Source organism: Paroedura picta, chromosome 5, assembly GCF_049243985.1.
Source record: "Paroedura picta isolate Pp20150507F chromosome 5, Ppicta_v3.0, whole genome shotgun sequence".
Taxonomy (NCBI): Eukaryota; Metazoa; Chordata; class Lepidosauria; order Squamata; family Gekkonidae; genus Paroedura; species Paroedura picta.
The window spans coordinates 109,865,063-109,893,001 of record NC_135373.1 but is presented as its reverse complement, the minus strand read 5'-3'; the positions used below and the strand labels follow the sequence as shown (position 1 = coordinate 109,893,001).

Here is a 27,939-nt window from a genome sequence, read left to right as displayed (position 1 = left end):
GAATATTTTAGGGATTTCTCAATAGTAAAAAAGTTGAGAAAGGCAGTCCTAGAGGAAGGCCCTTAGCCAATGTCTCTCTTGACTTCATAAATCTCTTAAGAATGAAATTTCAAAGCCCACGCATGAAAAGCTTACCTCGTTGCCTCTTTTGCTTGCTTTCCTTTTAAACGATGTCCTTTTTTTCCTCCTGGTTGAATTTTTCAAGGAATTCTGTTGGTTTTTTAAAAAAGGGGGTGGGGGAGGGAGAAAGATTTAAAAACACTATGAAAAGAACCATCTCCTAAGCAAAGTCATCCCTATAGGCAACACCTCGCTGACAGTACCTTTGGAGAATGATACACCAGCCGGCACACATGCGCGAAGTTGAAAAGACATGCGTCTCATGCTTGACACTTTCACACCACCAGCTATGGAGAAAGCCACACACTGAGACCAGACTGGTACTTTCAGAACTTGAGACTTTCCAACGCTGTGAGGGAGAAGGAAACTAAAGGCTCCCATAGACTCACATAACAGCACATTTTGTACCTGCCAACCCTCCCAATTCGGGTAGGAGACACCCGTTATCCTTCCGGGGCTCCAGTCTCCTGCCCAATCAGGTTCGTCTCCTGATGTGGAGACCACCTATATAAAAAGGTTAAGGAGAACAAGATAAAGCAAGCTATGCCTCATGGGACTTCTTTTTCTGTCCAAGATGCAGAGATGCTGATGGCACATCCCTAAAATCACGCATGTCCTCATCATGTATTATTATGTAGATATATTTTAGGCTGTTTTACACATTACATTTTTCAAGTGCACACCCAAAAATGTAACATGTGGGTGGGATGAAAGTGTTCACAGGCCCTCTTGTCATGTATGGAAGCTCTTTCAAGAGCCGGAGTTGGAGGCAACTCAAGATGGAACTCAATGAGACACTGAAGGTCAGTTTTAGATTGCCATCTCTTTAAATTGCCTTAGTAGGCACCGAACTGTAGCAGGACCACAGTGTTGGATAATGGGGAGTTAACTTCTTCTTCATGTCATTCCTAGCATAAATTTCATCCCAATATCAAATCTGTAAGGGGGGGGGTGCATAAGAGGGTTAGGAATTGAGCATCCTGCTTCCTGGTGCTGACATCCTATTCCTTAAACAGAAATCCAAAGGGTTAGATACTATGACTGTCTTCTGCTATGTCTTCCTTCAGTAGGGAAAGATGTCCTCCAAAGAAGAAGGACTTTTTCTGATGGAAAAAGGCTTCCTCTGGTGGATAAAAGCTTTTCTTGACTGAAGGCAGACTTGGTGGGAGGGGGTTATAGGATGGGATCCAACCATCTTTTTCACTGAATCTCACCACATTTCCATCGCGTCTGCTGCCTCCATCCTGTTTGGCTTTTTCACATGCAGGTCCCATGATCCACTGCAGATACTTTTTGGTGGTCAAAGGGGACCTCTTTTTCCATTTTCACCAGCTGAAAAGCTGGTTGGATCCAACCCATGAGGCTCATACACAATAGATGGCTCTACAGTTGGATTGCAAACTTCTCCCCTGGTTTGGCTCTCAGCTGCCAGCTCTAGTTTTCCTGCTGTGTAATATGCAAAATGGCCTTTAGAAGCCAGGTGTGTGTATGTGTTTGTGTAAAAACCAGCAGCACAATAATTTAAAACAAGTAGAATCTTCATAAAGCAAGTAGTTCTATTTCCTCATTAAATGCAAATAGGAGCGCTTAAGAGTGCACCATCTGCTGACAGAAGACATCATATTTGGAAACTAACATAGCAGCAACAGGATGGATGAGAAAAAGTCCAAGGCTTTTTGGTTCCTCCAGGCAAACTATGGAGTTTGCTCCCCCACCCCGGGAGGGAAAATGAGAAGTAGCCTTTATTTACTTGACATTCCAATGAACAATGTAAAAATAAATATAGAAATTCATTTCTGCATAACTTGATGCCTTAAGTGATCATATAGCCCAGGGGTAATCAACCTGTGGTCCTCCAGATGTTCATGGACTACAATTCCCATGAGCACCTGCTAACGTTTGCTGGTAGGGGCTCATGGGAATGGTAGTCCATGAACATCTGGAGGACCGCAGGTTGACTACCCCTGATATAGCCCACCTGTAAAGCTGGGCTGACCCTAGATGGAAACAGATACAAGCTACGGGTGCCCCCCAAAAGCCATTGCAAGCATTAACATGAAGCCAAAGGACAGAGAGCCCTAATAGTAGAAATACTCTGTCAGGAACTTTGCAACTGTACTTCAGCATGAGCCAATGGTACAAGGAAAGGGTCCAGCTGATGTTAATTTAAAAAAAAAGATTCTAGCCACTCAAAAAAAATTCTAATCACTTGTTTGAAAACAAGCTCAGTTCACTTGTTTTCGTTTAAATCGTTTTCTAGTAAAAACAATAAAACTAAGGATGAGCCACTGCTATCTAAATCCTGGAATCCAGGCTCATGCCCTGGTCTTCTCTCCTCTTCTCTCTCAGAAGCCTTCTACAGTACGGGTAGTCAACCTGTGGTCCTCCAGATGTTGATGGACTACAATTCCCATGAGCCCCTGCCAGCAAACGCTGGCAGGGGCTCATGGGAATTGTAGTCCATCAACATCTGGAGGACCACAGGTTGACCAACCTTGTTCTACAGTATCTGTAGGCCAAACAGTTGTTCTAGTTATCTCGGAAAGTAATGCTTAGTAACACATCCTAGACAAGATGAGGCCCTTTCAGAGAAAAGATTTGTTATTCTGGGTCACACTGACTTTGCCAGGAGCGCGAGAGTTTTCAAAGGCAGACTGACAAGGCCCCTTTAATCTTATTTCAACATCTTTTCTTCAAGCGTAACATGTGGACACAAGACCCAGTAGGGCAAGCGGAGCCATCCCCTGTTTATCAATTCTTAATTCTTAGATCAATGACACTAAAAAATATTAAGATCGTTCACAAAAATCCACACCGGTTCTAGGTCACCTGCCAAGCCCCTGATATGGAAGAAGAGCTATCATTGGCCAAAGAGTTCCAGCCCTTCCAGTCCCACCAGAAAATGGGAGATTGGAGATGTTACAGACAGATTGTAGGGCAAGCTCCCATCTTATGGTCAGAGACACACAGGGGGTGAATACAACCAACCTCCAAGTAGGCTTCCTCCAGCCTAAGGAGCCTTTCCACAATGGAAGAACCACCTACTACTAAGACTGGAGGAAACCTCAGCCAAAAAGAAAGATAGGCCATAAATATATTTATTAACAAGCTTTGCTCAGTGGAATGGTTGGATGGGGTAAGAGCCACCCTACTAGAAAGAATACAAGAGTGATTCTCTCAGCTGTTTCATTTTGTCTAGTGTTGTTGGTGTCAGCCCCAGAGAGGTTAGTGAGTCTGGTGCATGAGGGTGCCAAGAGGAAATGGAGGAGGAAGTGGGATTGGTGGTGCCTTTCATAATAGGGGCGCACAAGAGGTCATCTAACAAAAGGCTGGAAACTAGCCCTGAAGTCAACATAGCTGGCAAGTTGTTCCATTGGAGAATTTTTCCACATTGTTCCAGGCACAGACTCTCTATTGACATTCTAGAACCACAGAGCTGGAAGGATCCATAAAGGACATCTAGTCCTACCCCCTGCTCAGTGCAAGACTACATTCATTGACTTTTGTAGGTGCCTTCAAAGGATGGGCCTGGAACCTATACAGGAGGAGAATCCTCAGATCAATCCACCAATCAGAGTGGAAAGGAAAGGTTCACAAGCTGGTTCCTTATACTGGATAGGCATTGACTAGGAAAGACAGATGTCACTCAACTGGCTCCAAGAAAATGGCAAAACTCTGTCCGAAAACCGAGGCACCTGCACATGAACACACAGATACCACAAAGAAAGCAGTTTGATGCACATGACCATCATTCCCCAACTGCTCCCATTCTCCCCTCCTAAACTATGTAATTAGGGAGAGGCCCTGAAGTGGATTCATGGATTTTAATAACTATGAATTGCTGTTTTAACTATTAGCTGTTAATTTTACTCAGTTATTAATTTTATTGTACCTAAGGTGGATATGTTGTTCACCACCCCAAGATGGCCATTGCTGAGAGAGGCAGCATCAAATCAAATCAATCAATCAAATATTGGGATTCTATGGAATATTAATCAGAGTTGTTTGGGAATTCCTTTGTGATGAACAGAAATGTCATTTCAGATGTAAGTGTGTGTGTGTGTGGGAGAGATTTCAGCAAGGTTTTTATCAGCTGACGTAAAGTGCCACATTGGGAGAGAGTCCATTTAAATTATACCCCCCCCAAAAAAAGAATTATGTCATAATAGCTTTTGCTAATATTATTAATACAGATCACTCCTTTTCCTAAGCAAAGGAACTGGGGACTCTGACATTCCCATGGACAACACAGGACAAGGTAATTGTAAGAGATCGGCATGCACAAATGGTTTGGAAGGTTAGATTCTGTGTGCAGCAGAGATTCAAGAGCCGCATTCATAATTTTCCACCTGAAAAAAAAAAGGAAATTCCACCTCCACTTGAAGAGCCTCATTCCCCCACTTCCTCTGCCCACTGCTGACCAACCAGACCCAAGTTTTCCACTTGCTGAATTTTGTCCTGGGCAGAGAAATGCCAGGAGAGCAGAGAAGGGAGGCTGCTTTGAAAGAGACTCCATAATCAGTTTTCTCACACTGGCTTGCCTCGAGGAAAGCTGGGGCCATTACAGCAGCACGCCTACTGTGGATAAGCCTGCCTGCCTACCTGCCATTATGGCTCCTGAAAAATGATTTAATGGAGTGGGATGCGGAAGAGGGGCTGCAGGCGATCAGAGGGCTCTGCAAGGACCCTGAGGCTTCTTACTAACAACCTCTCATTGCGAACAATCATCGGGCACTGGAACAAGCAATTTGGCCAGAAATACAGCTGTCCCTGAGAAAGAATAGCATGTAATCTGAGACACAGAAAGAAGGAGGGGAGAAGCTGAAGGTCAGCTTCCCCAGCATGTGAAATCATTTGCAACCAAGCCCTGCAATTAAAGGCCAGGCTCAGCTCCTTCAGGCCTGCTACTTTTCACTCACTAGAGTACAATTTTAAAAACATTTAGAAATGACATCATCATAATTTAGAAACATCACAATTCTAACTACAAATGGAATAGACCAGAGGTAGTCAAACTGCGGCCCTCCAGATGTCCATGGACTACAATTCCCAGAAGCCCCTGCCAGCATTCGCTGGCATCTGGAGGGCCGCAGTTTGACTACCCCTGGAATAGACCAACAAAGCTTTTTCTCTGACACGTGGGAATGCACTGGTGACTGAGGTGGGCAGAGAGTGGTGGCCTCTGGAAGTATATATTTTAAACAGTGGGCTCCAAATCAGGTATTTTTATATTAGAAAGACTAGTGGGAGCAGCACCAAACAGATTTCTCTTTGCCCCCCCCCCCCCCCAGCAAGACCTTTGATTTTATGCATGAGTGCATCTCTCATAACTATTTGACCATTGAGGAAGACTCCTCAGGTTTGGTCTATTCCATGTGTAGTTAGAACTGCATGTGTCTAAATTATGACGACTGTGATTTATAGCTGTTTTTTTTTAAAATTGAACTAGTGCACTTTATGTAATAAATTAGGGGCCAAGCCCATTGCATTCAGGAATATAGGGAGTGCTAGATTGGGGGTGGGGAGAACTCTGTGGACGTCTTCTCCCTCCCCTCAGGACCTGGAAAGGCTGCAGGCAGCTGTTAGGGAACTCACTGGCAGGGGCAGCTCTTACGCGGCAGGGATCTGCAGCCTCCGAGCCTTGGAGAGAAGTGGAAGGAGGAGGGGTGGTCAGGGGTGGTGGACGGAAGGCGATTGGCTGGCTGCTGGACAGACAGGCAAGCCGGTTGGAGGAGGAGGCACTCAGGGGTGGGACAGCCACCCTGAGCGGGTGTTAAGTGCTGAGTGGCACTTAAGCCATGAGACACACTCCTCCTCCAAGCCCCTACCAGAAATATATTATGTGGAAGAGATATTTGTATTTTTTTAAAATTATTTTTGCAGCTCAACCTTTGGGTTTCTAACTTTTCTGGTTAGGTTGGGTTTTGGTTTCCTGTTTTGGTTTTGCCTTTATATCACCACTATTACATGGAAAGCGTTGGCCTCCCCCACTTGCTGCATTCCCATCACTTAACACACACATAGACACACACACAAATACTCCTTGAGGATGAAGCAGAGAATTGAAAGTGCGCAGGAGTTCTCAGTCCTGGCCCCTACTTGGTGGAATGAGCTCCCAGAGGAGATCAGGGCCCTGTCAGAGCTGGCAGAGTTCCACAGGGCCTGTAAGATGGAGCTCTCCCGCCAAGCTTTTGGTTAGGGCCAACAATCTGGTAACATCTATTGGCCTCTCAAGGATAAAGAAGTGACTTTTAAGTCCAATCCTGTTCTCTCCCAATTTAGACAAGAAGGAAAAGAGGGTGAGAAGAAACACCAACAGTCAACACACGTCACTGACGGTTGGGGATCACAGCCAGTACTCAGTTGCCACCATTCAGGACTCAAGACAAACAGCACAAGGGTGTTGTTTTGTATAATCCCTCCTTAAGAATAATTAAAACCACTTCTGAATCATTGATGTGATAGGCAAGTCTCACTGGGGCTGGTGGGGCAATACAAGGAAGACAGAGAGAACTGAAGGTCTCTCCAGATGGTATGCCAAAGTATAGCTGTTAAGTAACCATGTCCTCTCCTGTTTCTCTCTCTCCAGTATTTATGGGTAAAAGAGAAACATGATGTTATTGTGTTCCACTTTCCCCTGCCCCTTGCAGAAGCAGCCACTGAAAGAAAGGGGTGAGGAAATTCTAGACACAATGATATCACAACACTAACAAAAGCAGTGGCGAATTTCATTGGCTCAGAAATGGAAATATGTCAAGTGATCAGCAATACCAAGACTTTAATTGTGTGTGATGTAGTCTCCACAGCACGCAGTCTGCTAGAGCCAAGCGTGTAAAGGCCAAGGGATGGATGGCTAACTTGTTTATTAATCACTTATTATTAGAAGATATAGAAATGCTATCTTTTCAGAGTCCTGCTCTTATCCAAGGGTGCAATTGTAGACCAAGCTACATCCCTTTATGTCCACTGAAGTCAATGTGCTAAGATGCAAATGGGATTTAACCACAAAGCAAGCTACCAAGCTCCTAGAACAATTGTGTACAACTTGAATGGTCATTTAAACTGACTATTCTGAATAACTATCTAACCTCATACAAAAACCAAAAGGACTATAGATTGACCCAAAAAGAAGATTAAACATGGCCAGTGGCCCATTGCACCTTCTTTTTCAGATTTAAAGATTGGAAAAATATGTAATCAGAACAATATGTAATAAATATGAATATATGCCAAGGAGACCTGTACTTCAAAGTACCCAAAGAGGCTTTCATGGAGGCTTCCCAAAAAGTACATATGAACTTTACCAGTGGTCCGATCCTCCTCAGTTCCCAAAGGGTGCTCAGCTCTTAAAGATTACATGCTCTAAGAGGTGCCATTCCATATGTGTGTGATTCCTTCAGCCTCAAATGGCATAGTGGAAATAGTCAGCAATGTAAAAATCTCACTTTATCTTGGATGCTTAAAAGAGAGGCAGGGACTTCTCAACATGTGAAACTGACTACCAGTGTGTGTGTGCGTGACTGTTTTATACCACAAGTCAGAGGTAGAAGTGTGATAAAATTCTACTTACCACTCGGCACCATAAAGATACAACAAACATGTGGCTCAATAAATCCTTTAAGTGGTATAAGAACTGATATATTTCAGGTGGAGGTCCACTTTAAACAACAAGAAAAGTTTCTTGTCTTTAGAGTCTTCAATAATAATAATCAAAAACAACCAAGACTAGTATCCTAGCTAATAGCTAGTTTCATTGTTGGACTTCCTCAGTTGTGGACTAATAATTGCATGTGACCAAAAAATTCAAGGAGAAGCTCAAAGTCTCTTGGGTAACAGATTTTTTTAGTTGTGTGCAATTATTAGAAACTTTTGTTCTTGCTTGATGTTGACCTCCAGTTGAAATATATTAATTCTTCTCTGAAACTTACAAGATTTATTGAGCCATAAGTAATGGTTTGCACATATCTTCCCATGTGTATTTGTTCTTTGTTATCATAAAGATACAGACAATTGACTTAGCAAGAGATTACACTGCCTATGTAGTAAATAATCACTTAAGAATCAGCACCTGCACCTATCTTTTGGCTTCTGAGTATGTTGTCATTGTTGAATGCCCCTACAATGCATTCCAGGAAAGACCAATACAGAATCTGGTATACAAGAATGAGGATCCTGAGGCTTCTGTGATCATAGCTGATAAGGGACTCTCAATGTTGGTATCACTGCCAGGCAGGTCTCTGAAGTGGACACTTTTCTGGATTAGGCAAACCCAGTTTCCATGACTCTTTCTTGTATGAACCCAAAAAGAAATAGAAAAAAAATGGGACTGCCAACTCTTAAACCAAAACCCCTCCTATTTCTGTGAGTAAATGAAGCATTGTGTAAGGATGCAAGAGAAAAGCACCACAATTGGCTGAAATCTCTATGCTGCAAAACAAAGAATTGGAATTTTCATTGAGTCTGCATTTAAGAAGACTCATTACAGAATTATGTAACCTAAAACAGATACAAAAATCAACACAAATACTTTTTAAAGAGGAAAAAAGGAAGGAAAAATTGATTTATTTTTAAAAAATTATATTCCCACCTTTCTCCTGACGCATGCAAGTTTATTGAATGCTACAGGTTGTTCCCACAACTTGGAAGATTCCTATCTACATCCTATAAAACTGCAAGACACTTGGGAAGGATATACTCGTTCTATCATCTGCCCACCCCCCTTCCTATACTGGTCCCTCTGCTCACCTTCCTCCCTTTGGAGCATAAATGAGACTTCCTGTTTTTCCAGTAAGGAGGAGTGGGGAAGAGTAAAGAATGGAGTCCTCAGAAGCTCAGCAGATCAATCCCTTCACAACTGCTCATAATGCCCAACATGCACACAGGATCTCCAGGTTGTAAGAAGAAAAATATTAGGTATTTTTTAGGTTCAGGTAGATTGGACCCAAAACATATCAGTATTTGCCAATAGCAATTTGAATAGAATACCAAAACCGGTATTGATATTCAGATTCGGAAATATTCTGGAAGACCAAATATTTTCGATTCCATCATACCCTATTTGGCCATTAGAATCATTGGCAAATCTAGCCTGAGTCTATTCAGTGGTCTGGGCAGGGACAGTTTGAGGTAGAGGCAGCAAAATTAGCAGCATAGCTGCTGGAGCCTCTCCTCAAAAGAACCGCCATGTTTCAAACAGATTGGACAAGGGGGTTCAATTCTATGGGCACCCAAAGAATGTACCCCCATTGTTGCCAACATTTTCAAGACAGCCCAACAGAATGGTCCAGAGCATCTCAGCATTAAAAAAAATGAAGGGGAAGGGCATTTTTGCAAGGCCAGCCTAATAGCCCAACCAGAACCACTATGGCAATACCAAACTCAAGAGGACTAAATTCACCCCTGAGAATCTCTGCAGGGGTAGGTGTCATATGCAGCATTGTACTTGTTCTGTTGTCCTAGACCAGGGGTAGTCAAAACTGCGGCCCTCCAGATGTCCATGGACTACAATTCCCAGGAGCCCCCTGCCAGCGAATGCTGTCAGGGGCTCCTGGGAATTGTAGTCCATGGACATCTGGAGGGCCGCAGTTTGACTACCCCTGTCCTAGATAGATCCTGCTTCTGTGCTGCAGCCCTGTTGGCACAAGCTCCTGCTGCTGGACTTTAGCACATTGCTCTAGTTCTGCTGTCCCACAAGAAATTGCCCCTCTCCCTCAGTTTCCCATTCAGAGATTCTCAGGTTTGACACTGCCATAGTCACATTGGGTCTGCTGGGCAATATTGCCCTGTTCCAGCTGCTGGGCTGGCCTTGCAATAATGCCTCCCCCTTCACTTTCACTGCAGAGATGCTCTGGGACAGTCTGGTGGGCTTCTTCTGCTGCCTAGCTATTTCCCCCCATTGGAAACAATGGAGGATGGGGGCCCTTTCTTTGGGTGCCCTGGTCCAATCTTTTTGAAATTTGGGGATTCTTTTGAGGAGAGGTATGAGAGTCCAACCAATAAGCACACTTTGTTGAAGAAAAATCTCTTTCTTGAAAATACAACAATGCTAAAATCTCTAAATCCCTTGCTAAGACTAAACACCTAGAAGTTGTCTTAACTTCCTGCCCCTTGGCTCCCCCCCCCACCTAACCATTTGGATGTTAAACTATCCGGATGTCACACACACACACACACCATAGCTAGGCCAGAAAAATACAACTGGCACTTCCTGCCCCAAGGTCAGGGAGAGAGATAACACATTCCCAGACATCAAAGCTTTACTGCTGGAATTCCTGGTGAAGGCTACACTGCCCTAAACCAGATATATTCACACATAAGGCAATCAATTATACAGAGTGAAAAGCAGAGAGAAAAACAACAAATGGCATAAACTGAAATGCATGGTTTTGACAAGATGTTATGCTGCAAATCTGGAGCCTCAAACCCTGTCCCCATCAGACCACTGAATAGACCAAGGCAAGATTTTCCATTGACTTTAATGACCTTATTGCCTATAACGGAGCCCAAAAGATTTGGCATTCCCAAATATTGTTATGGGTTTTCTGCAGTGACTGTATCGGTACTGGATGCAGATAAGAGAATCTGTATTGAGTATGGAAAATACCGGTAAGGGTGTTTTACGGTATAGCTTACTAAACCAAATGCACATGCCTCTGGGGGAAGGGAGGGGTATAAATGCAAAAATAAACAAACAACTGGCAACTTTAAACTTTCCCCTTACTTCTCCCAACAACGACGCAACTTCCAGAATCTCACGGTTGCTTTTGAACGACAGCTGAAGTCCACAATTCAGGTTCTCCAGAATCCCAACAGCACCATACAAGAATACTTACAAAGGAGAAGCATGAAAAGCACAGTTTCTTTAAGCGTCAAGTACCTTTATCTGGCAATCTTAGCTAAACGTTCCCAAAGCAGCTATAATGATCTTTAGAGTAGCTGGAGACAAGGGGTGTGGAAAATACAGGGGAGTGAAGCATACCTTCCCGAAGGAATCTCGGGCGTTTCAGCCAAGCTTGCTCTGAGCCAACCAACAGTGTCAAAACAGACATTGGCATGCAGTTACCTGAGGTTTCTTCACCTTAATGATCCAGGTGGGAGGGATGATGACCGCTGCATGAGCCCCTAGAGAACATGGCTCCTCGATGTGCTGCAGCATGAAGCAGGTGACCTTATTGTGAAACTTGAGAAAGGGGGAGAAAACAGAGGCATCAGTGAGAGAGCACAGAAGGGACATGTACAAGGTGAGTGTGTGGAGGGGGAGCCCCAAACCATACAAAAGGAACACATAAACCTCACTTAGGCTTATCAGATTTAGTATTATTTGTACTTTGTCTGGTGGCAGCTCTCCAGTGTCTCAGAAAGAGAATTTTCAAAGCAGGGAGAGGTCTTTCAAGATGCGTTCCACTAGGACAGGGGTAGTCAACCTGTGGTCCTCCAGATGTTCATGGACTACAATTCCCATGAGCCCCTGCCAGCGTTTGCTGGCAGGGGATCATGGGAATTGTAGTCCATGAACATCTGGAGGACCACAGGTTGACTACCCCTGCACTAGGAGACAGCTTAAAAAATACCTTTGCTCTGCTTGCCCCTTCTTATGCCAGTGCAAATGCAGCTACTGAGAAACATCCTGTATTTCTTCCCCTCAGCTTTGCCCTCAATATTATGCCATGTTGGTTTGCTTTATTATAAACCTACATTTTGTTGTTGTTGTTTTTTTTGTTTGGCAGTGACCAGTTATCCTAAGCAAATATAAAGATGCTGTATATTTTAGCAGGGGCAGGGTGGAGACAAATGGAATGAATAAAGGAAACTTTTAATAGCAGTGTCTCCATACCATGGATTTTCAACCAGGGTTCTGTGGTCCCTAGGGAGTCTGCAGGAGCTCTGGAGGAGGTCCATGGCCCTCCTGTCTCAATGGACTTGGCCACAAGCTAAGGAACTGGGTGCTTCCATTGGTTTCCCCCTCTCCCTTTCCCAAGTATGAATGAGTTCTCTCATAGTTTCTGTGCCTGGGAGGGGGTGGAGCCTACATGCCTTGTCCTGCTTAAACCACCTCCTGTCTCTTTGCTCCTCCATCCTCCTTGAGCCTGCCTGTTAGCACAGGTGGTGATGTCACTTCTGGGGGTGTGGCAGGGAGGCGTCGCCAGCTGATACCACTTCCAGGGTTCCTCGAAGCCTGAAAAATTATTTCAGGAGCTCCTCCATGATCAAAAGGTTGAAAAAGGCTGCTCTAGACAGATGCATCCCAAGAGATGTTGGGAACATAGGGTTATTAGATCTGGGTTGGGGAATACCTGGACATTTGGGGGAGTGGAGCCTGAGCAAGGCAGGGTTCAAGGCGAGGAGAGAAGGGACTTCATCAGTGGCCATAATGCCATAGAGTCCACCTTCCAGAGAGGCTATTTTCTCCAGGTCAACTCCAGGACTGGATGTCAGTTGTAATAGGGAGAGATCTACAGCTACCACCTTGAGGTTGGCAGCCCTATGGGAACACCACTTGCCAATGTCTTCCTCTGCTAAAAACAGAACTTCCAATAAAGCCAATTGCTTTCCATTTAATTTATATAGCAGGGAGTTTACCCCATTTCCCCTACAGAGAATCAACATAGTACCTTAGAATAAATATTATATCAGGCCAATAATGCAATGGTATCTGTTGTGAATGAATGTTTTCAAAATGTTATTCTTCTCCTGGTAACTCAACTGAACTGCTTCTTTCTAATACTCTGCTGCCTGCTGTTTTGGAATTCCTTTTTTTTTTACTAGCCTTTAAAAGGAGACTTCAGAGCAAAAGGGGAAAAGCTGCTTTATTAGAATTAAAGGTTCAAAAAAAAGAGGATGGTAGCCTTTCGCTTTTCCTCAGTATGCCTGGCAAAAAGAGTCTTACTCCTAAATAAGAGAGTCCATAATTACATTCCCTGCTCACACATAAAGGCAACAGCCTGGATTAAGTCTTCATTCAAATTTCAGAGAGATAAGGCAATGGGGACGGCCTTCTTGATCTTTCCAACAAAGGCGGATGGCGGATTAACATTATTTAGTTAATTATTTGATTTATAACCTGCCACTCCTGTACAAGATGGCTTATGGTGGGTAACAGTCATGAAACATGGCCTCCATTGGCCATACAAGGAAAAGACCAAGGCTTGAACCCTTCCACTGCCACTTGGCTTGGCTCCTTGCTTTTGTTATAATTCATTTTAGCACTGAGCTTAGCATATTAAAGGGAGCACTGTTCGTTCGTCAAAAGCACAGTGCTGTTTCTCTCCTTTAAAATGCTCACAGAATGAGGGCGCCGTCAAACAGGGAAACTGAACGGGGAATTCAAGATGACCAGTCCGCATTACTTCCCCACATTGCTCTGAGGCAAGCTGAGGCTGCACAGACCTCCACTTTGCATTTCATGGATGGGTTACAATCTTTGTTTCATTTGTTTGAGCCCTCAGTCCATTTCTCAACATTCAAGAGAATAAGGTTGTTAAGAAGAGGAGCAGACAAGGTAGATCATGGATATAGGATATGCCCTTGCGGAACTAAAGCCAAAAGACCCAAGTCAAGAGGATAAGATGCCAGCTCCCCCTGGTCAAGGCCACTTACCGCCTGCTTGCACCACGAACAGCTGATGGCCACAATCTCTTTACTGTGAAAGGAGAATTTTTGCTGAAACCCCTAAGATGACAAGAAGAGTTTGGAGGAAAGGGGTTAATCCGCCCTTCGGCAAACCAGCCTGTTAACAGCTACAGAAACAAAATAGGTTTGATCCCTTGTACATTTATTGCATCTCTCTAACTAGTTCACATCAACCACACTCTATGTGACCGACTGCATATTTTTAGCAGCAGGTCTGAGAAATTCGGCCGCTGCTTCTGAACGGCACATTGGTTGAGTGCAGGCAGGTATGCTCAACCATTCTCCTCTCCTTTTCCCATGCAGGTCTTATCAGAATTTTCAAACATATGAGTATTGGGGGGACTTTCTACTTCTTCCCTGCAATCTCTCCCATATTTTCTTTGGCAGGCAATAGGCAGAGTCCAGGGTTCCTAGACCAGTCTTGGTCACTCAAAGTGCAAATCACCCTTTTGGTTCCTCTCTATGACCAGAGAAATATAACAAGATAGCAATTCATCTTGTCAAAGCATCTTCATCCATGCCCATCAATACACTGTTTGCAGGGCTACCAAACGTACGTGTCAGGCTCTGATTTAGTTGGCTGGATCCAACATTGTTTGTTTGTTTGGCTTCTATATTGCTCCCTCATGGATGGTTGCCTCAAAGCAGTTTACAACAATATACTTGGTGACAATTCATATAAAGCCCAAGATATATTGTTTATCATTAGAAGCGATATTAAAACTTTTAAAGAATTACAATTAGTTATAATTAAGTAACTGCTATCCCCATAGGGCAGGAATGGCCAAACTGCGGTGCTCCAGATGTCCATGGACTAAAAATACCATGAATCCCTGACAGCATAGAGGGAATCATAGTCCTTGGGCATCTGGAGACCATAGTTTGAGCACCCCTGTCATAGGGGAGGGGAGGGAGGGAGACCCAGATCTATCAGTTTTTTTTCCCACTGACCTCAACTGTAGGTTTAGTGGAAGAGCTCCATCTTGAAGGTCTATGGAACTCTATGAGTTGGAAGCTCATTCCACCAAGGTGGCCCTGGCTCTCCTTGAGGTCAAGCATACTTCTTTAGGGCTGGGGACCTCCAAACAGTTGGCATTAGCTGATTAGAGAGCTCTCCAAGAGACATATACAGATAGGTGGTCCCTCGAATAAGCAGGGACCAGACTGCGTATGGCCTTAAAGATTCAAACCAAACCTTGAACCAAATCCAGAATTCAAAGGGGAGCCAGTGCAGCTGACAGAGAACTGGCCATATATGGACCCTCCAGGGTGGTCATATGAGGACCCAGGTTGCCGCATTCCGGACCATTTGCAGTTTCCAGAGCAGGGACAAGGGAAGGCCCACAGAGAGAGAGTTACAAAAGCTATGCTGCTCTCACAGCTTGAACCTCCGTAGATAAGGAAGCATCAAAATTATACGCTTCAATGATTAATTCAATAAATAAATAAGCCATACTTTTGTTATACAGGCAGACTGCAAGAAATGATATAGCCTGGTCCAGGATTGAAAAAGCTTCATTAACATGGACCATTAGAGCATATTATAATAATAATAATAATAATAATAATAATAATAATAATAATAATAATAATAATAATAATAATAATAATAATAATAATAATAATAATAATAATAATAATAATAATAATTTCTCTTCCACCCCCTCACTCCAAATATGTCCAAATAACAGCATATAAAATATACCCAATTTAGAATTACAAATGATACAATAAACTTTAAAAATATAAAATGGTTAAAAATCTATCCCCATAAAAATCTATCCACTATCAAGCAGGGGAGCATGTGTGAACGGAGAAGACACAGCTGAAGCATAGCAGCTGCCAGGTGGATGAGCACAAACCCTAAAAATGCGGTTGATGATGGTTCATGGCTGAACCATGAAACGAACCCTGGTCCAAATTCTAAACCAGGAGGCTCATTCACAAACCATACTGGCTCACGGCCCTTTCAGTGGGTTTTCCAGAAAGCCCCCAGAAAAGCTGAGCAGCAGGGAGATGCCATTCAGCTGTTTTGTTCTCTTCTGCAGTCTCTCTAAAGGAACTGCATAAGAAAGCCCCCCCCCCAAAAAAACATCTGAGCAGCAGGGGGGAGGTGGTCTCCACCACTCGGCTGTTTTTGAAAGCAGAAGGTTTCGGGGCAATCAGAGTTTGTTTAAATCCCTGCTTTCTGTTCTATCTACAAATAGCTTTAAAAGTTCATGGAAGTTTGTGGAGGAAGACCTGCCACGAACTTTGGTTTGTGAATCACGCAGAGGGTATTATATGGTTCATGCCCTTACCTATGGATCACAACCACACCAAGGCTACCCAAAAAAGAGCAGCCTTGCATGCCCTGCGGAGCCTTCTACTTTAAGACCTGGAGCAGGGAAACTGAGTAGATGGTTTTCACCAAATTGGAGGCTTGATCTGGTGTTGCCCTCTCTCTATAGAGGTGGGTGCCTAAGGAACTGCTGGTGGTAGCATCTGTTGTGATCCCCGGTCACTGCTCCCTCCTGCATAATATCTGCTGGGTGGAGTCCCATTATGCAAACTAGAATAGAACATCTCAGCTGTATTATTGGTCCTTTGGACAAAGCCCGGCCCCTCCTGTCATTCTTGCCAGCCCTGCCATCAGCCGCTCACTCTGTTCCTCCCACACTTGCCCACCTAAGCTATTATGCAGTCCCAAAAGGAGCACGGCGGGCGTGATGAAGGAATCAACCGCAGCAACTCCCCTTCGCCAGCCAGCTACATGTTGTTGGTTTGTTCTGGAGAAGGCAGTCAAGGATCGCCTTGCCCCTGCAGCCATGGATAGCCACTGTCAACACGATACACTGGCCTTGGGTGTGACATAGAGAATCTTTTTGACAATTCTATTTGCAATACAAACAGAACCACAAAACAGTAAATGCATCTAAAACACAGGAGGTGAGGCTGGGAAGCCCCCCACTTCGGTTTTGCAGAACGTACCAAACAAAACTGTTCGGAGAGGGGATTTTGGCATAGATAATAGGAACGTAATAAAATACAGCTCTGCAAGAAAGATGCTTTCTTGTTCAGTAATAAGTTATTTTGTTTAGTTGCCGATGACATTTTTAGGCACATTTTCCTCCCTCTGCCTTTAATCTGTGTCGTTTGCTGGGTGTATTATACTGCTTGGGCTTCAGCACTCCCTAATTGCACACCCAGTTTATTAGAGTATTGTTCTCTAACTATAAAATCCAGCTCAGGTGACACATTAGAGTGTTCCAGTTTTGTTGTCCTTTAATTTGTGCAATCCATAGCATCTGTTGCATTGTCTCTTAAAACCGTAATCCGTCTTGAGTCTCAGTATGAAAAGTTGAAGATCCAAATACATGCATACATAAACGTATACACACGACAACCTAATAAGGAATGCACACTTAACCAGTAATATTTACTATGCTTTCCAAAATCTCAGGAACTTTTCCTTCCTAGCCAGGGCATTTAAAGACGCCCGAACTGAAAGCAATAATTATTCAAGCCAGGGCTTTGTTGATACAGAGCATACATTCCATCACCATCCTACCAACTGTGCCCATCTCCCCCAACTTGTCATTAGCAAATTCCTGAAGGCGACATTTCAAAAGGAGCTAGGTCCAAAAAAATCTTATGGAGTTTTGTTGGGGAGCGGGATTTGAATTCATTGAAAAGCTACGTTTCAAGAACGGTATAGACCATATAATTGGTACATGTTTTAAGATAAGAGGGCTCGTTGGGGTTTTTTTTAAGACGAAAAATAGGGGAAATGGTAAAATTATCTCGCTCCAGAGTAATAATTCAAAATAGGCAGAGAGGACTGGATGACGTGAAAGGAAAAGATGCCGCTCGGAGATAATTGGACTCTTATTCTCTCCTCTCTTCGCAAATTGATTTTTTCAATTTGCTAAATCCGAGAACTAGGGCGACAAATGAATATTAAAGGTGCACTGAATGCTGGAGCTGTTTTTGCAAAGTCCCATATTAATAACATTTGTGACGACCGTATGGCTCAATTGCTCTTAAGGGGGGGGGGGAGCAGTTTCTGGATCTTAGGATGGAGAGCACTCTGCTAATCTTGTCATCTCATTGCAAGGAACAGCAGAGGAAGCAGCCTGCTTGCATCCCACAACACCAATGCTGGAGTCTCTTCCACCAGTTACCTGGAAGTGGGAGAAATAGGTCCAGCTCCATAGTTAAGGGTACAGCTGTACGTCTAGCAGGACGGAACCCCACATCTGGCCTTGGTGGCCTCTAGTCCCTTGTTCTCCTCTGCTGCTTGCTGGGGTGCTGGGGCCTGACTGGATGCTGAGACTAGTTTTAAAAGACTTCTTGGAATGGAAGACAAGGTTTGCATTAGAAGCCCATGCTGATCTGTGATATGTTTGTGTGTGGGGGGGTGTTTAAAGTTCCATCCCATTTGGGGACTGGTGTCCCTAACTGGATCCTGTGGAATCTTTCATCTGTCAGAGGAGGGATTGGGAGATGTTTGCAGATCCCCTCTCTCTTCCCATGCTGCATGTGAAGTGAGGAAGTGGTGCTATCCTTATGAGAATCCTTCCATCATTATAATATTAGGTAAGAGCCAAGCCTGTATTTGACATAGGATTTACGGGCCTGGGTTGATGGTTACTCTCAGTGGAGCAATGCTGGTCATCCTGTCCCATTCCTTCTCCATCTCTACTTCTTCCACACCAGCTAATTCTCGTCTCTTGTCTCTGCCTCCCTCCCACCACTCTGTGTGTCTTTTCCTCTTTCCTACCTCCAGTCTCTCTCTTCTCCTTTTGAAAGGTCCATTCCAGTTTTAAGAACATAAGAAGAGCCCTGCTGGTTCAGGACAGTGGCCTATCTAATCCAGCATTTGATCTCATGCAGTGGCCAACCAGCTCCGAAGATCCATCAACAGGGCAGAGGCTGAAGCCTTCCCCTAATGTTTCTTCCTGGCACTGAGAGTAAGAGGTTGATTGCCTCTGGACATTCGTCTCCATGGCTAATGCCAGGTGATAGACCTATCCCTCCTCCGTAAATCTGTCCAATCCCCTTTATGAGTGGTCCATGCCAGTGGCCATCACTGCATCCTCTGGCCTTAAAGGTTAATACCAGAACTTTGAACTTGATCTGGGCTGCAGCTGGCAACCAATGCAGCTGCCTCAGCACAGGCTAGATATGGGTCCCCCAAGATATTCCTATGAGGACGCTAGCAGCCACATTTTGTACCAGCTGCAAATTCCAGGTCAAGGAATGACTGCATAGAGTGAGTTACAGAAATCTAATCTGGAGGTGACCATTGCATTGACAATTGTGGCCAAGGAGTCCGAAGACAGATAGGGTGCTAGTTGCTTCGCTTGGCATAGGTGGAAAAACACTGTGTTTTCTACTCCCATGACCTAGACAGGAAGGCATCTAGGACCACTCCCAAGTTCCTGGCCAAAGGAAAGATGTTAAGTTGTACCCCAGCCAAGGTGGGAAGGCATGCTTCCTGATCTGATGCCTTTCTGCCCAGCCACAGGACCTCTGTCTTGGAGGGGCTGAGTTTCAGACAACTCTGCTCTAACCATCCAGCTACAACTAGCAAATGTATCTGGGGGGAGACCGGGTGGCTGTCCATCAGGAGATAGAGTTGATATGACTGACTCATGGCTCACCATCATGCTCTGACATACAGGACCAGTGGACTCATAGACCACTGGCTGGAATCCTGAGTTCTAGTTTTTGGCCAACTTTTTCCAGCAGAGCATCTCAGCACACTCGAGCTTTGCTTTGAAATGTCACCATTTTTAATAACGCACAGTTTTCCAGCAAAATAACAAAACATTCCCATGTCCAGCACAGTGTTATAATTCAGGAGACAGCAGGAGGGAAATCAGCTAACTGGAGAGGAGCTACAAAAGGAGGACCGCAAGAGAGTGGACATGATGCAAGCAGAAGACTCCATTGGAGACCTTGGCAGGGGAGATGCTCCACCATGCAGACATCAGCCTTACCTTTCCACACTGCTTGCACTTCCCCTCCTGCCTCCGCCTGTGCACCCAGTGATGTCGGACAAAGTTCTGCAGAAAAGAAACAGCATAAATAAGGAATGTAACTGATAGAATGACCCAGGGCTGTGTTCAAGGCAGCATTTGCAACCTAGCCCCCAATACCTTGTGGAAGGCTGCCCCTGAGAGCACTGAAAAGAAGGGCAAAAGATGGAGCCAAAAGGGGCTATGGCTTTGAAGTCAGCCCATCCCTTTTTTATTATGGAAATTGTCTTGGATCTGACAAAGGAAGATTTGACTCCCAAAAGCTCACACCTCCAGAAGTCTCCTTGATCATGAAGGTGCTGCCAGGCTTGAATCTCGCTGTTCCAGACTGACAGGGCTTCCCTTGGAAACTACTCTAAAATTAATGACCAACGTACAATCTCAGCATGTACCATTCATCTTAATATATCTAACCGCTTAAGGGTTAGAAGCCGAGCAAATTACACGCAGCATGTTAGCTCAGCCCGTATTTTCATTGCAGAGGAGAGAGATGTAGCCACAGATACAGTTCTGGAGGCACATTCAAGCCAGGAGAGTTTTATAAATGGAGGCACAAAATATGGTTGGGGAGCTGGAAGGGTGTGTGTGTGTGTGTGTGTGTTGCCACTGAATTCAGAAGATCCCCTTGCTTCTCTTAGCATTTTTCTTCACTAGATCACTTGGGCTAGCAAATATTGACAATTCAGCCCATACTCAAGACCAGGGGTAGTCAAACTGCAGCCTTCCAGATGTCCATGGACTACAATTCCCATAAGCCTCATGGGAGTTGTAGTCCATGGACATCTGGAGGGCCGCAGTTTGACTACCCCTGCTCAAGACCCATCAGAGCAGAACTTTACATGTAAATGCTCCTGGTCTCTGCTCCACTCTGAGATAAAGGCATGGATTGCAGATTGGGGGGTGGGCTGACACAAACTGTGGTGGAATTCTGACATCTCTGTATCTATATATAAGGTCAATCACACCTTCCCACACAAACTTATGCCGTGGAAAATTCTGTTAGTCTTTAAGATGCTACTGATCTCAAAGTCTGTTCCGCTACTACAGACTAACACGGGCTACCTACCTGAAGCCACTTACCTCTCTTGGAGATCTAGAACTGCCTTCTCGGAAAGTTGGCTTACACCGGAAGTTAATCTGCCACAGGGGAAGCAAGCGAACCCAGAGTCAAAATGGAGGCCAAGTGGCAATAATTATGGCACTATCACCGTCATTAAATAGCTCCCCCCTTCTAAAGCAAGGACAGATGGCAGCAATTCTACAGAATCACTCGCCTACCCCTACAGACCATACATCCCGAAGTAAGTTTCAAATTTGGCTGTCATGTACGGCATGAAAAATAGTGTTTAGAAAGTCAAAATAGGATAGCAAAGAGCATGAAGAAGCTAAAGGTAATTCACGCGTTCGTATGTCACACAGGTACCATAAATTGTACACAGTGTCTATTAACGATTCCATGCTCTGAATAGCTTCCGGTGTGCATTTGTATCATCACGCATGCATGGTTCCAGGATGGTGAGCGTGCATACAAAATACATCTGGTGAATTTCAGTAACATATTATTGGTAGTGCTTTGATTTCTGGGACAGACTAATACGGCTACCTATCCAGTGGCTAAAAGGGCTTGTCAATTTGCAGGTGATTTATGGAGACCTCCCTAGCCCTAGGGTTTTCAAGGCAACAGACTATCAAAGATGGCTTGCTGTTGCCTGTTGTTGTTGTTAATAATAATATTATTATAAAATCACGCCCTGAATAAATCTTTGTTGGTCTTGAAGGTGCTCTTGGACTCTGATTTTATTGTGCTGCTTCAGACCAACATGGCTTCCCATTTGATTATTATTATTATTGTTGTTATTATTATTTATTTCCTGCCACTCCCAAGACCGGGTCATGGTGGGTTGCAATCGTCCATGTTAAAAACCCTAATAAAATCCCATTAAAACAGTCCAAGGACAACAAAAAACCTACACAACAAACCCCCCAAAATGGCTGTAGTCCTCAATCTCCCATCCCCCAATAAAACATCTAATAAAGGGATTGGGAAGAGGGGGCCATAGTTAACAGATGGTCTTAAAATTGCCTAGAGCCAGGGGAGCCCCAATCAGATCTTCCTCGCCACCCCGGCCTCAACCATAACTATTCTAAAATGAAAGATTGCAACAGGTCTCTAACCATGGCCAACTCTACTTAGCTTCTGATATCTGACAAGATCAGGCTAGAGTTGCAGTGGTTAAGAGTGACAGCCTCTAATCTGACAAACTGGGTTTGATTCCCCACTCCTCCGCATGCAGCCAGTCAGTTTTCTCCGAGCTCTCTCAGGCTCACCTACCTCATAGGGTTTCTGTTGTGAGGAGAGGAAAGGAAGACAGTCAAAAGCTGCTTTGAGACTCCTATGGGTAGTGAAAAGTGGGCTGCAAAAGCCAATTCTTAGTTTTCTAAACAATGCACCTATGTGTAACTACCTTCATACTGTTCAAGTTCACCGTCTGCCATTAAGAAGCCTAGAATCTCGCGTTTTCTGCTTTTAGGTGGCAGTCTGAACTCAGCCTAGGAGAAAATGCATTCTAGACCCCTAAAAGGCCTGGCGGATCAATCTCATCCTTCCCTTTCAACGCCCTTAATCCAACTCAACTCCTACTGTTAAGCGTTTGACCCTTCCGTAGATCTTGCCAAGATTGGAAAGCTATCTAAATTGCAATCGTATTGTTTAAAATTCATTCTAGGCCCTGGGCAGCTAAGCCACATGATGGATTAGCTGATGCCACAAGATAAAGGTTTGGGGGGATTTAAATGGTGGAGTGACCTTGAGTGTTCCTTTATAAACTAACCAACCTGGCTCTCCTGGAGCGTTTTATCCCTGTGTGCATATGCCACTACATGCCATCGGTAGGAAGGAGAAAATTAGCGATTGGTGGGGAAACACCACCAACCTACATGTTTTATTGTAACTCAGCGTTCTACAGAAATGTGATAAATCTTAAAAGGAACAGATCGTAAAAGGAACAGATTAATTTTGGTGACTACTATAATATTCATAGACTCTTAAAAAGCTATCGAAAGGAATGACAAAAGTTTTGCCATGGAAGAATCACTGTGGATCACTGAAGAATTAATTGCAGTGGTTGAAAATATGCTCTGACCCGGATAACCCCAGATAGACTTATCTCATAAGATCTTGGAAGCTAAGCAGGGTCAGCCCTGACCAGTATTTGGATGGGAGACCACCAAGGGAGAAGAGGGTTGCTGCACAGAGGCAGGGAATGGCAGTCCAGCCTCTGTTAGTGTATGGGGTGGCCAGTCAGCTGTAATGAAGGCAAAAAGCCCAAACAAAAATGAGTGACAGGGTGTGAGTGTGTGTGGTCTTATATTATTGTGACTTGCTGCTTTATTCTAAAACACTTTGTGCAGTTCTCATGCAAAAGAGGCTTACTTGACTGGAAATCAATAAATAGAGGCAAGTGCCATTTTCTTCTTTTTAGGGCAATGTCTCAATTAAACGAATTGTGTTTACTTAATGCTATGAGTTTTCGGCCATTAATGAAGCCCTAAAAGTGGCTGAAGGGGAAGGAGTAGATATGTTATATGTTAGTTTACATATAGATATGTTATATGTAATATGTAATATGTTATATGTAACTTTTAATTGGGGTTTTTATGGGGATTTTATTGTGTTTTAACTATTTATGTTATAAACCGCCCTGAGACCTATTGGGAGAAGGGCGGTCTAAAAATTTAATAATAATAATAATAATAATAATAATAATAATAATAATAATAATAATAATAATAATAATAATAATAATATGGACAGGGCCAGAATGCCTGGGACTAGCCTCTTGTGGCGCAGAGTGTTAAGGCAGCAGATTTGCAGTCTGAAAAGCTCTGCCCATGAGGCTGGGAGTTCAATCCCAGCAGCCGGCTCAAGGTTGACTCAGCCTTCCATCCTTCCGAGGTCAGTAAAATGAGTACCCAGCTTGCTGGGGGGTAAATGGTAATGACTGGGGAAGGCACTGGCAAACCACCCCGTATTGAGTCAGCCATGAAAACGCTAAAGGGCGTCACCCCAAGGGTCAGACATGACTCAGTGCTTGCACAGGGGATACCTTTACCTTTACCTATGAGTTTTCGGCCTTTAATGAAGCCCTAAAAGTAGATGAAGGGGAAGGAGCAGATATGGACAGGGCCAAAATGCCTGGGACCGGACAACTAACTTTTTCCCAGATCAAAATTCCTCTCACAACTGCTTCAGATGAATCATACCAGTATCCTTCCTTTTTTTCTCTACCTGGGCAGCCACTGCCCAAAGGAAAAGAGGATGGGGTGCGACCCCATAACTACTCTATACAACAAAATAAGCTGCCTAGATTTCCAGTCACAGATCTCCACGGTCTCTCAGGGTTTGGCCCTTAAGCACCAGAGGGATTTCCTACAAGTTCTTCCTATCCAGTCCCTGGACTTCTTGCTCAGAAGGAGGGAGAGAAATCAGAGAACAGCCAGCTTCAAACTTCCTCTGCAGTTCCATAAGCGACCCTCAGGAATGTTTGGGGGCAATATAAACACTTGCACATTATTTGAGCAGCGCCAACAAAGGTAGCAAAAGCATTTTCCACAAAGGCCGACAAATTTATCGCTGCAGACAAAAGCCGACATCATGGAATGAAAATCCTCTGCTGTTGCCTGTGAGGAAGATCGTGCCATAATAAATGCATTGAGTTTGTCCTATTTTCTGCTACAGAACTCCAGAATTAATCCCTGCAAAGCAAGAGATTGCTCTGCTTTGGGGGACTCATCCAGGATGGATAGGAGATTACTGTGTTGGAAACACCAGGCATTGTCCTTAGAGGTTAAACGTTCATATATAGGACTAATTTAACAAACAATACGAAAATCGCATACTGAAATCTGGCCTTTAGTGCAAACATTCCAGCAGGTGGCGCTACCTTACCTTTTCTAATTGTTCCATACAGGCATTATGGACTACAATCTTGCAAGCAGCACATTTCCTTCTAACGGCTGACTTCTGCAACAGGAAAAACAGTCAGAGTAGATATAAGCACATCTCAATACAGAGAAAGGCAACGTCCTGAGTGTCATGCAGAAATCATAGAATCATAGAGTTGGAAGGGGCCATGCAGGCCATCTAGCCCAACCCCCTGCTCAACGCAGGATCAGCCTAAGCATCCTAAACAGACCTACTCAGAAGTCACATTATTCAATGGGGCTTACTCCCCTAAAGTTTCATTTGAATTGCTGCCTCAGGGCTGGGGGATCCTCTTAAGAAGAAGAAGAGCTGGTTCTTCTATGCCGCTTTTCTCTACCAGAAGGAGTCTCAAAGCGGCTTACAGTCGCCTTCCCTTTCCTCTCCCCACAACAGACACCCTGTGAGGGAGGTGACGCTGAGGCCCATTATGCACGGAGTAGAAAGTCTGCATTCGGGGTGGAATGGCGGCGGCTAAAATCACCAATTATGCACGCTGAAGGCGGCAACCGAGTGCAGAGTCAATGTATGCCGCCGAAAAAGCCACGTTAGCGAGATGCAGAAGAAAGTGGAGCTTCCCGGGACCAGGGTGCAACCAGAAGCGGCTCCAGAGTATCCGCGTGCATAATCGGATACTCTGGGTTTTGCCGCCGTTGTGTTCCGTCCCGTGCGTAATCGGTTTGCTTCGCTTCTTCCTCCTCCTCGTTCTCCATGCCGCCGTTTCAGCGGCCGTGCATAATAGGCCAGAGAGAGCCCTGATATTACTGAAGAAGAAGGAGAGTTGGTTCTTCTATGCCGCTTTTCTCTACCAGAAGGAGTCTCAAAGCGGCTTACAGTCGCCTTCCCTTTCCTCTCCCCACAACAGACATCCTGTGAGGGAGGTGAGGCTGAGAGAGCCCTGATATTACTGAAGAAGAAGAGTTGCGTCTTATATGCTGCTTTTCTCTACCCAAAGGAGGCTCAAAGCAGCTTACAGTCGCCTTCCCTTTCCTCTCCCCACAACAGACACCTTGTGAGGGAGGTGAGGCTGCCTGGTTGGAACAGCTTTATGAGTGCTGTGATGAGCTCAAGGTCACGCAGCTGGCTGCATGTGGAGGAGCGGGGAATCCGCACTCCTAACCACTACACCAAGCTGGCTCTGGTACCTCTTTGCTTTTAATCTTATATGGGTGTCTGTTTGTTTCTGTATGACATGGGGAAAATCCAGCTGAACCACTGTTTCCAATAGGGATGTATCATTATACCCTGTTTGTTTCTTTTCATTTCCATGCCCTGTCATCTTAAGTCTTCTATGTTTCACTCATTTTCATTGCCTGTGTGCTGTCCCCTCATATGCCAGGGATACATTAGATACCATTTGCACAAAACTGACTGAAAATGGGGCCTAAAAGTTGCATACAGTCAACTTGCAGAAAGATCAGCACAAGGAAACGGAGAGTGGCAGGAGTCCGCTTTCCTCAGGGGGGAAACAAGACCATTATGGAGACGGGTAAGATGAAGTGTTGGGCCTGAGGGATTTAGTTGCATCCCGTGGTCACCAGGGCAGTGGCTCTGGGGTTGACAACTCTGAACATAATTTTTACAGAGAGCCCATAAATAACCAACATATTTGTGTACTGTAAACCTAGAGTCAAAGCAAGCTTTTCTCCAGAATTTCAAGACTCAAATCTCTCCTTTAAAATCAAAACTTTGAGAAATGTGGTTTTTAAGACTGAATTTGTGTGATAGATTTTTTTTCAAGTATCAACAATGAGCTGGAGCCAGTGAAACGTGGGACAGAATGAGTTCTTGAAATAGATCTGTCCCCTTCACCCACTTGAAATTTGTTCCTGAGGATTGGAAGACTCTTGGCCTCAGTGGGGGATGCCAATCAGGGGCCACGGCCCCAGAGAAACCAGCAGAAATCACCCCTTCCTCTTGCACAAATTCTTCCAGGAGCAGAGTGAGAAGAAGGGGTGTGATTCAGTGGCACAGCATCAGCTTGGCAAGCAGAAGGTCCCAGGTTCAGTCCCTGGCATCTCCATGTAAGAGGATGAGATGGATGTAGAAGACCGGGACTTGAGACTCCAACCTCAACAGGACCAATGGTCTGATTCAGTAGAAGGCAGCTTGATGGGTCTTCATATGGGGATTGGGGGGCGGGGTTTGATGTCTGCTGATTCCCCTTTCTGGCTCTAACTACTTATGATGTCACACAGTGTGCATAGGCCCTGTTCCTCCATTCTGGAGACAGAATGGGCTACAGAGGGAAAGGGGATCCATCCCATGATCCCATCCCTATTCATTGTCTGTGGGATCCACAACCATACTTCTCTAAAATCCATGAATAGAGAAACATCCTTAATTGGGGTTGCAATGAAGACGCAAAATTCTCAAGCTTTCGATTTTTGCAAGCAAATACAACCCATCTCTATTGCAAACAAAAACCTGGAAACCTCACTTTGCCCCTTAGGCAGCACCAGAAACTGAAAGCTGCAAGTTGCACGGCTGAAAATTGTGCAGCAGCAATGCCAAAAAATATACACCACCAAAGGACGTAGCCACAAAGGGAAGGAAGAATGTAAGGATGTGCCGCTTCCAAACATTCCAGATCTAGATTACCCCCCGTGAGGTTTCCCAAGTAGACAAGGGTTTTAGGAAATCGTAACACTCACCGAGAACTTAACTTGACAGCTCTCCTCCCCTAAGTAGCACAAATCCCCCGAAACGTTGGTGTCCAGCCAGATGTGCTCACCGTTCACTGCATTTTCCTGAGAAAGAACAATAATGATAATTTCATAAACCGGCTGATGGAGATCAGACTTTTCACAATTTCCGCTCCTACATTCAGCCAAGCTTTAGGGATGTGTAACAGCTTAGCCAAAGCTCATCAGAGCTGGGAGCCTCAGCTGGATTGGCCACAGGGAGACCCTCAATGAAGGCAGAGGTGGCTATGCAGAGGCAGGCAGTGGCAAACTACCCCTTCCCCTCTCCTTCCTTGAAAATTCCACAAATGTCCATGTCATGAGCTGGTTGTATCTTGACGGCACACAATTATTATTGAACTGCATTTGCCCTTGTTCACCCTCCTCGGCCTTTGTCTCTCCCTCCTTTGCATTGGTTCTCTTCCCCAAAATTAATTTTGGGTCATCATTTATTTCAAGGGCTTGGATCTAATTCACCCATTGCCATGGATAATGCTGGGGG

The 27,939-nt window shown here is 44.5% G+C and overlaps 1 protein-coding gene across 7 annotated transcripts in view; it reads right to left on the bottom strand.

The window, feature by feature from the left end:
- Positions 1-27,939, bottom strand: part of DGKI (diacylglycerol kinase iota) — a 267,208-nt gene that overhangs the window by 120,102 nt on the left and 119,167 nt on the right. For 6 of the 7 annotated variants that reach the window (XR_013231404.1, XM_077339877.1, XM_077339872.1 and 3 more), the window contains exons 3-9: positions 27,408-27,503; positions 24,721-24,795; positions 20,853-20,909; positions 19,734-19,799; positions 13,717-13,788; positions 11,183-11,299; positions 136-210 (exon numbers count right to left, since the gene is read on the bottom strand). Coding sequence is in view for 6 of the 7 variants with exons in the window: in XM_077339877.1 (XP_077195992.1) it covers positions 136-210; positions 11,183-11,299; positions 13,717-13,788; positions 19,734-19,799; positions 20,853-20,909; positions 24,721-24,795; positions 27,408-27,503 (558 nt within the window). In the remaining variant the exon portion in view is untranslated. The remainder of the gene's footprint in view (positions 1-135; positions 211-11,182; positions 11,300-13,716; positions 13,789-19,733; positions 19,800-20,852; positions 20,910-24,720; positions 24,796-27,407; positions 27,504-27,939) is intronic. The other variant, XM_077339873.1, reaches the window with a different exon arrangement.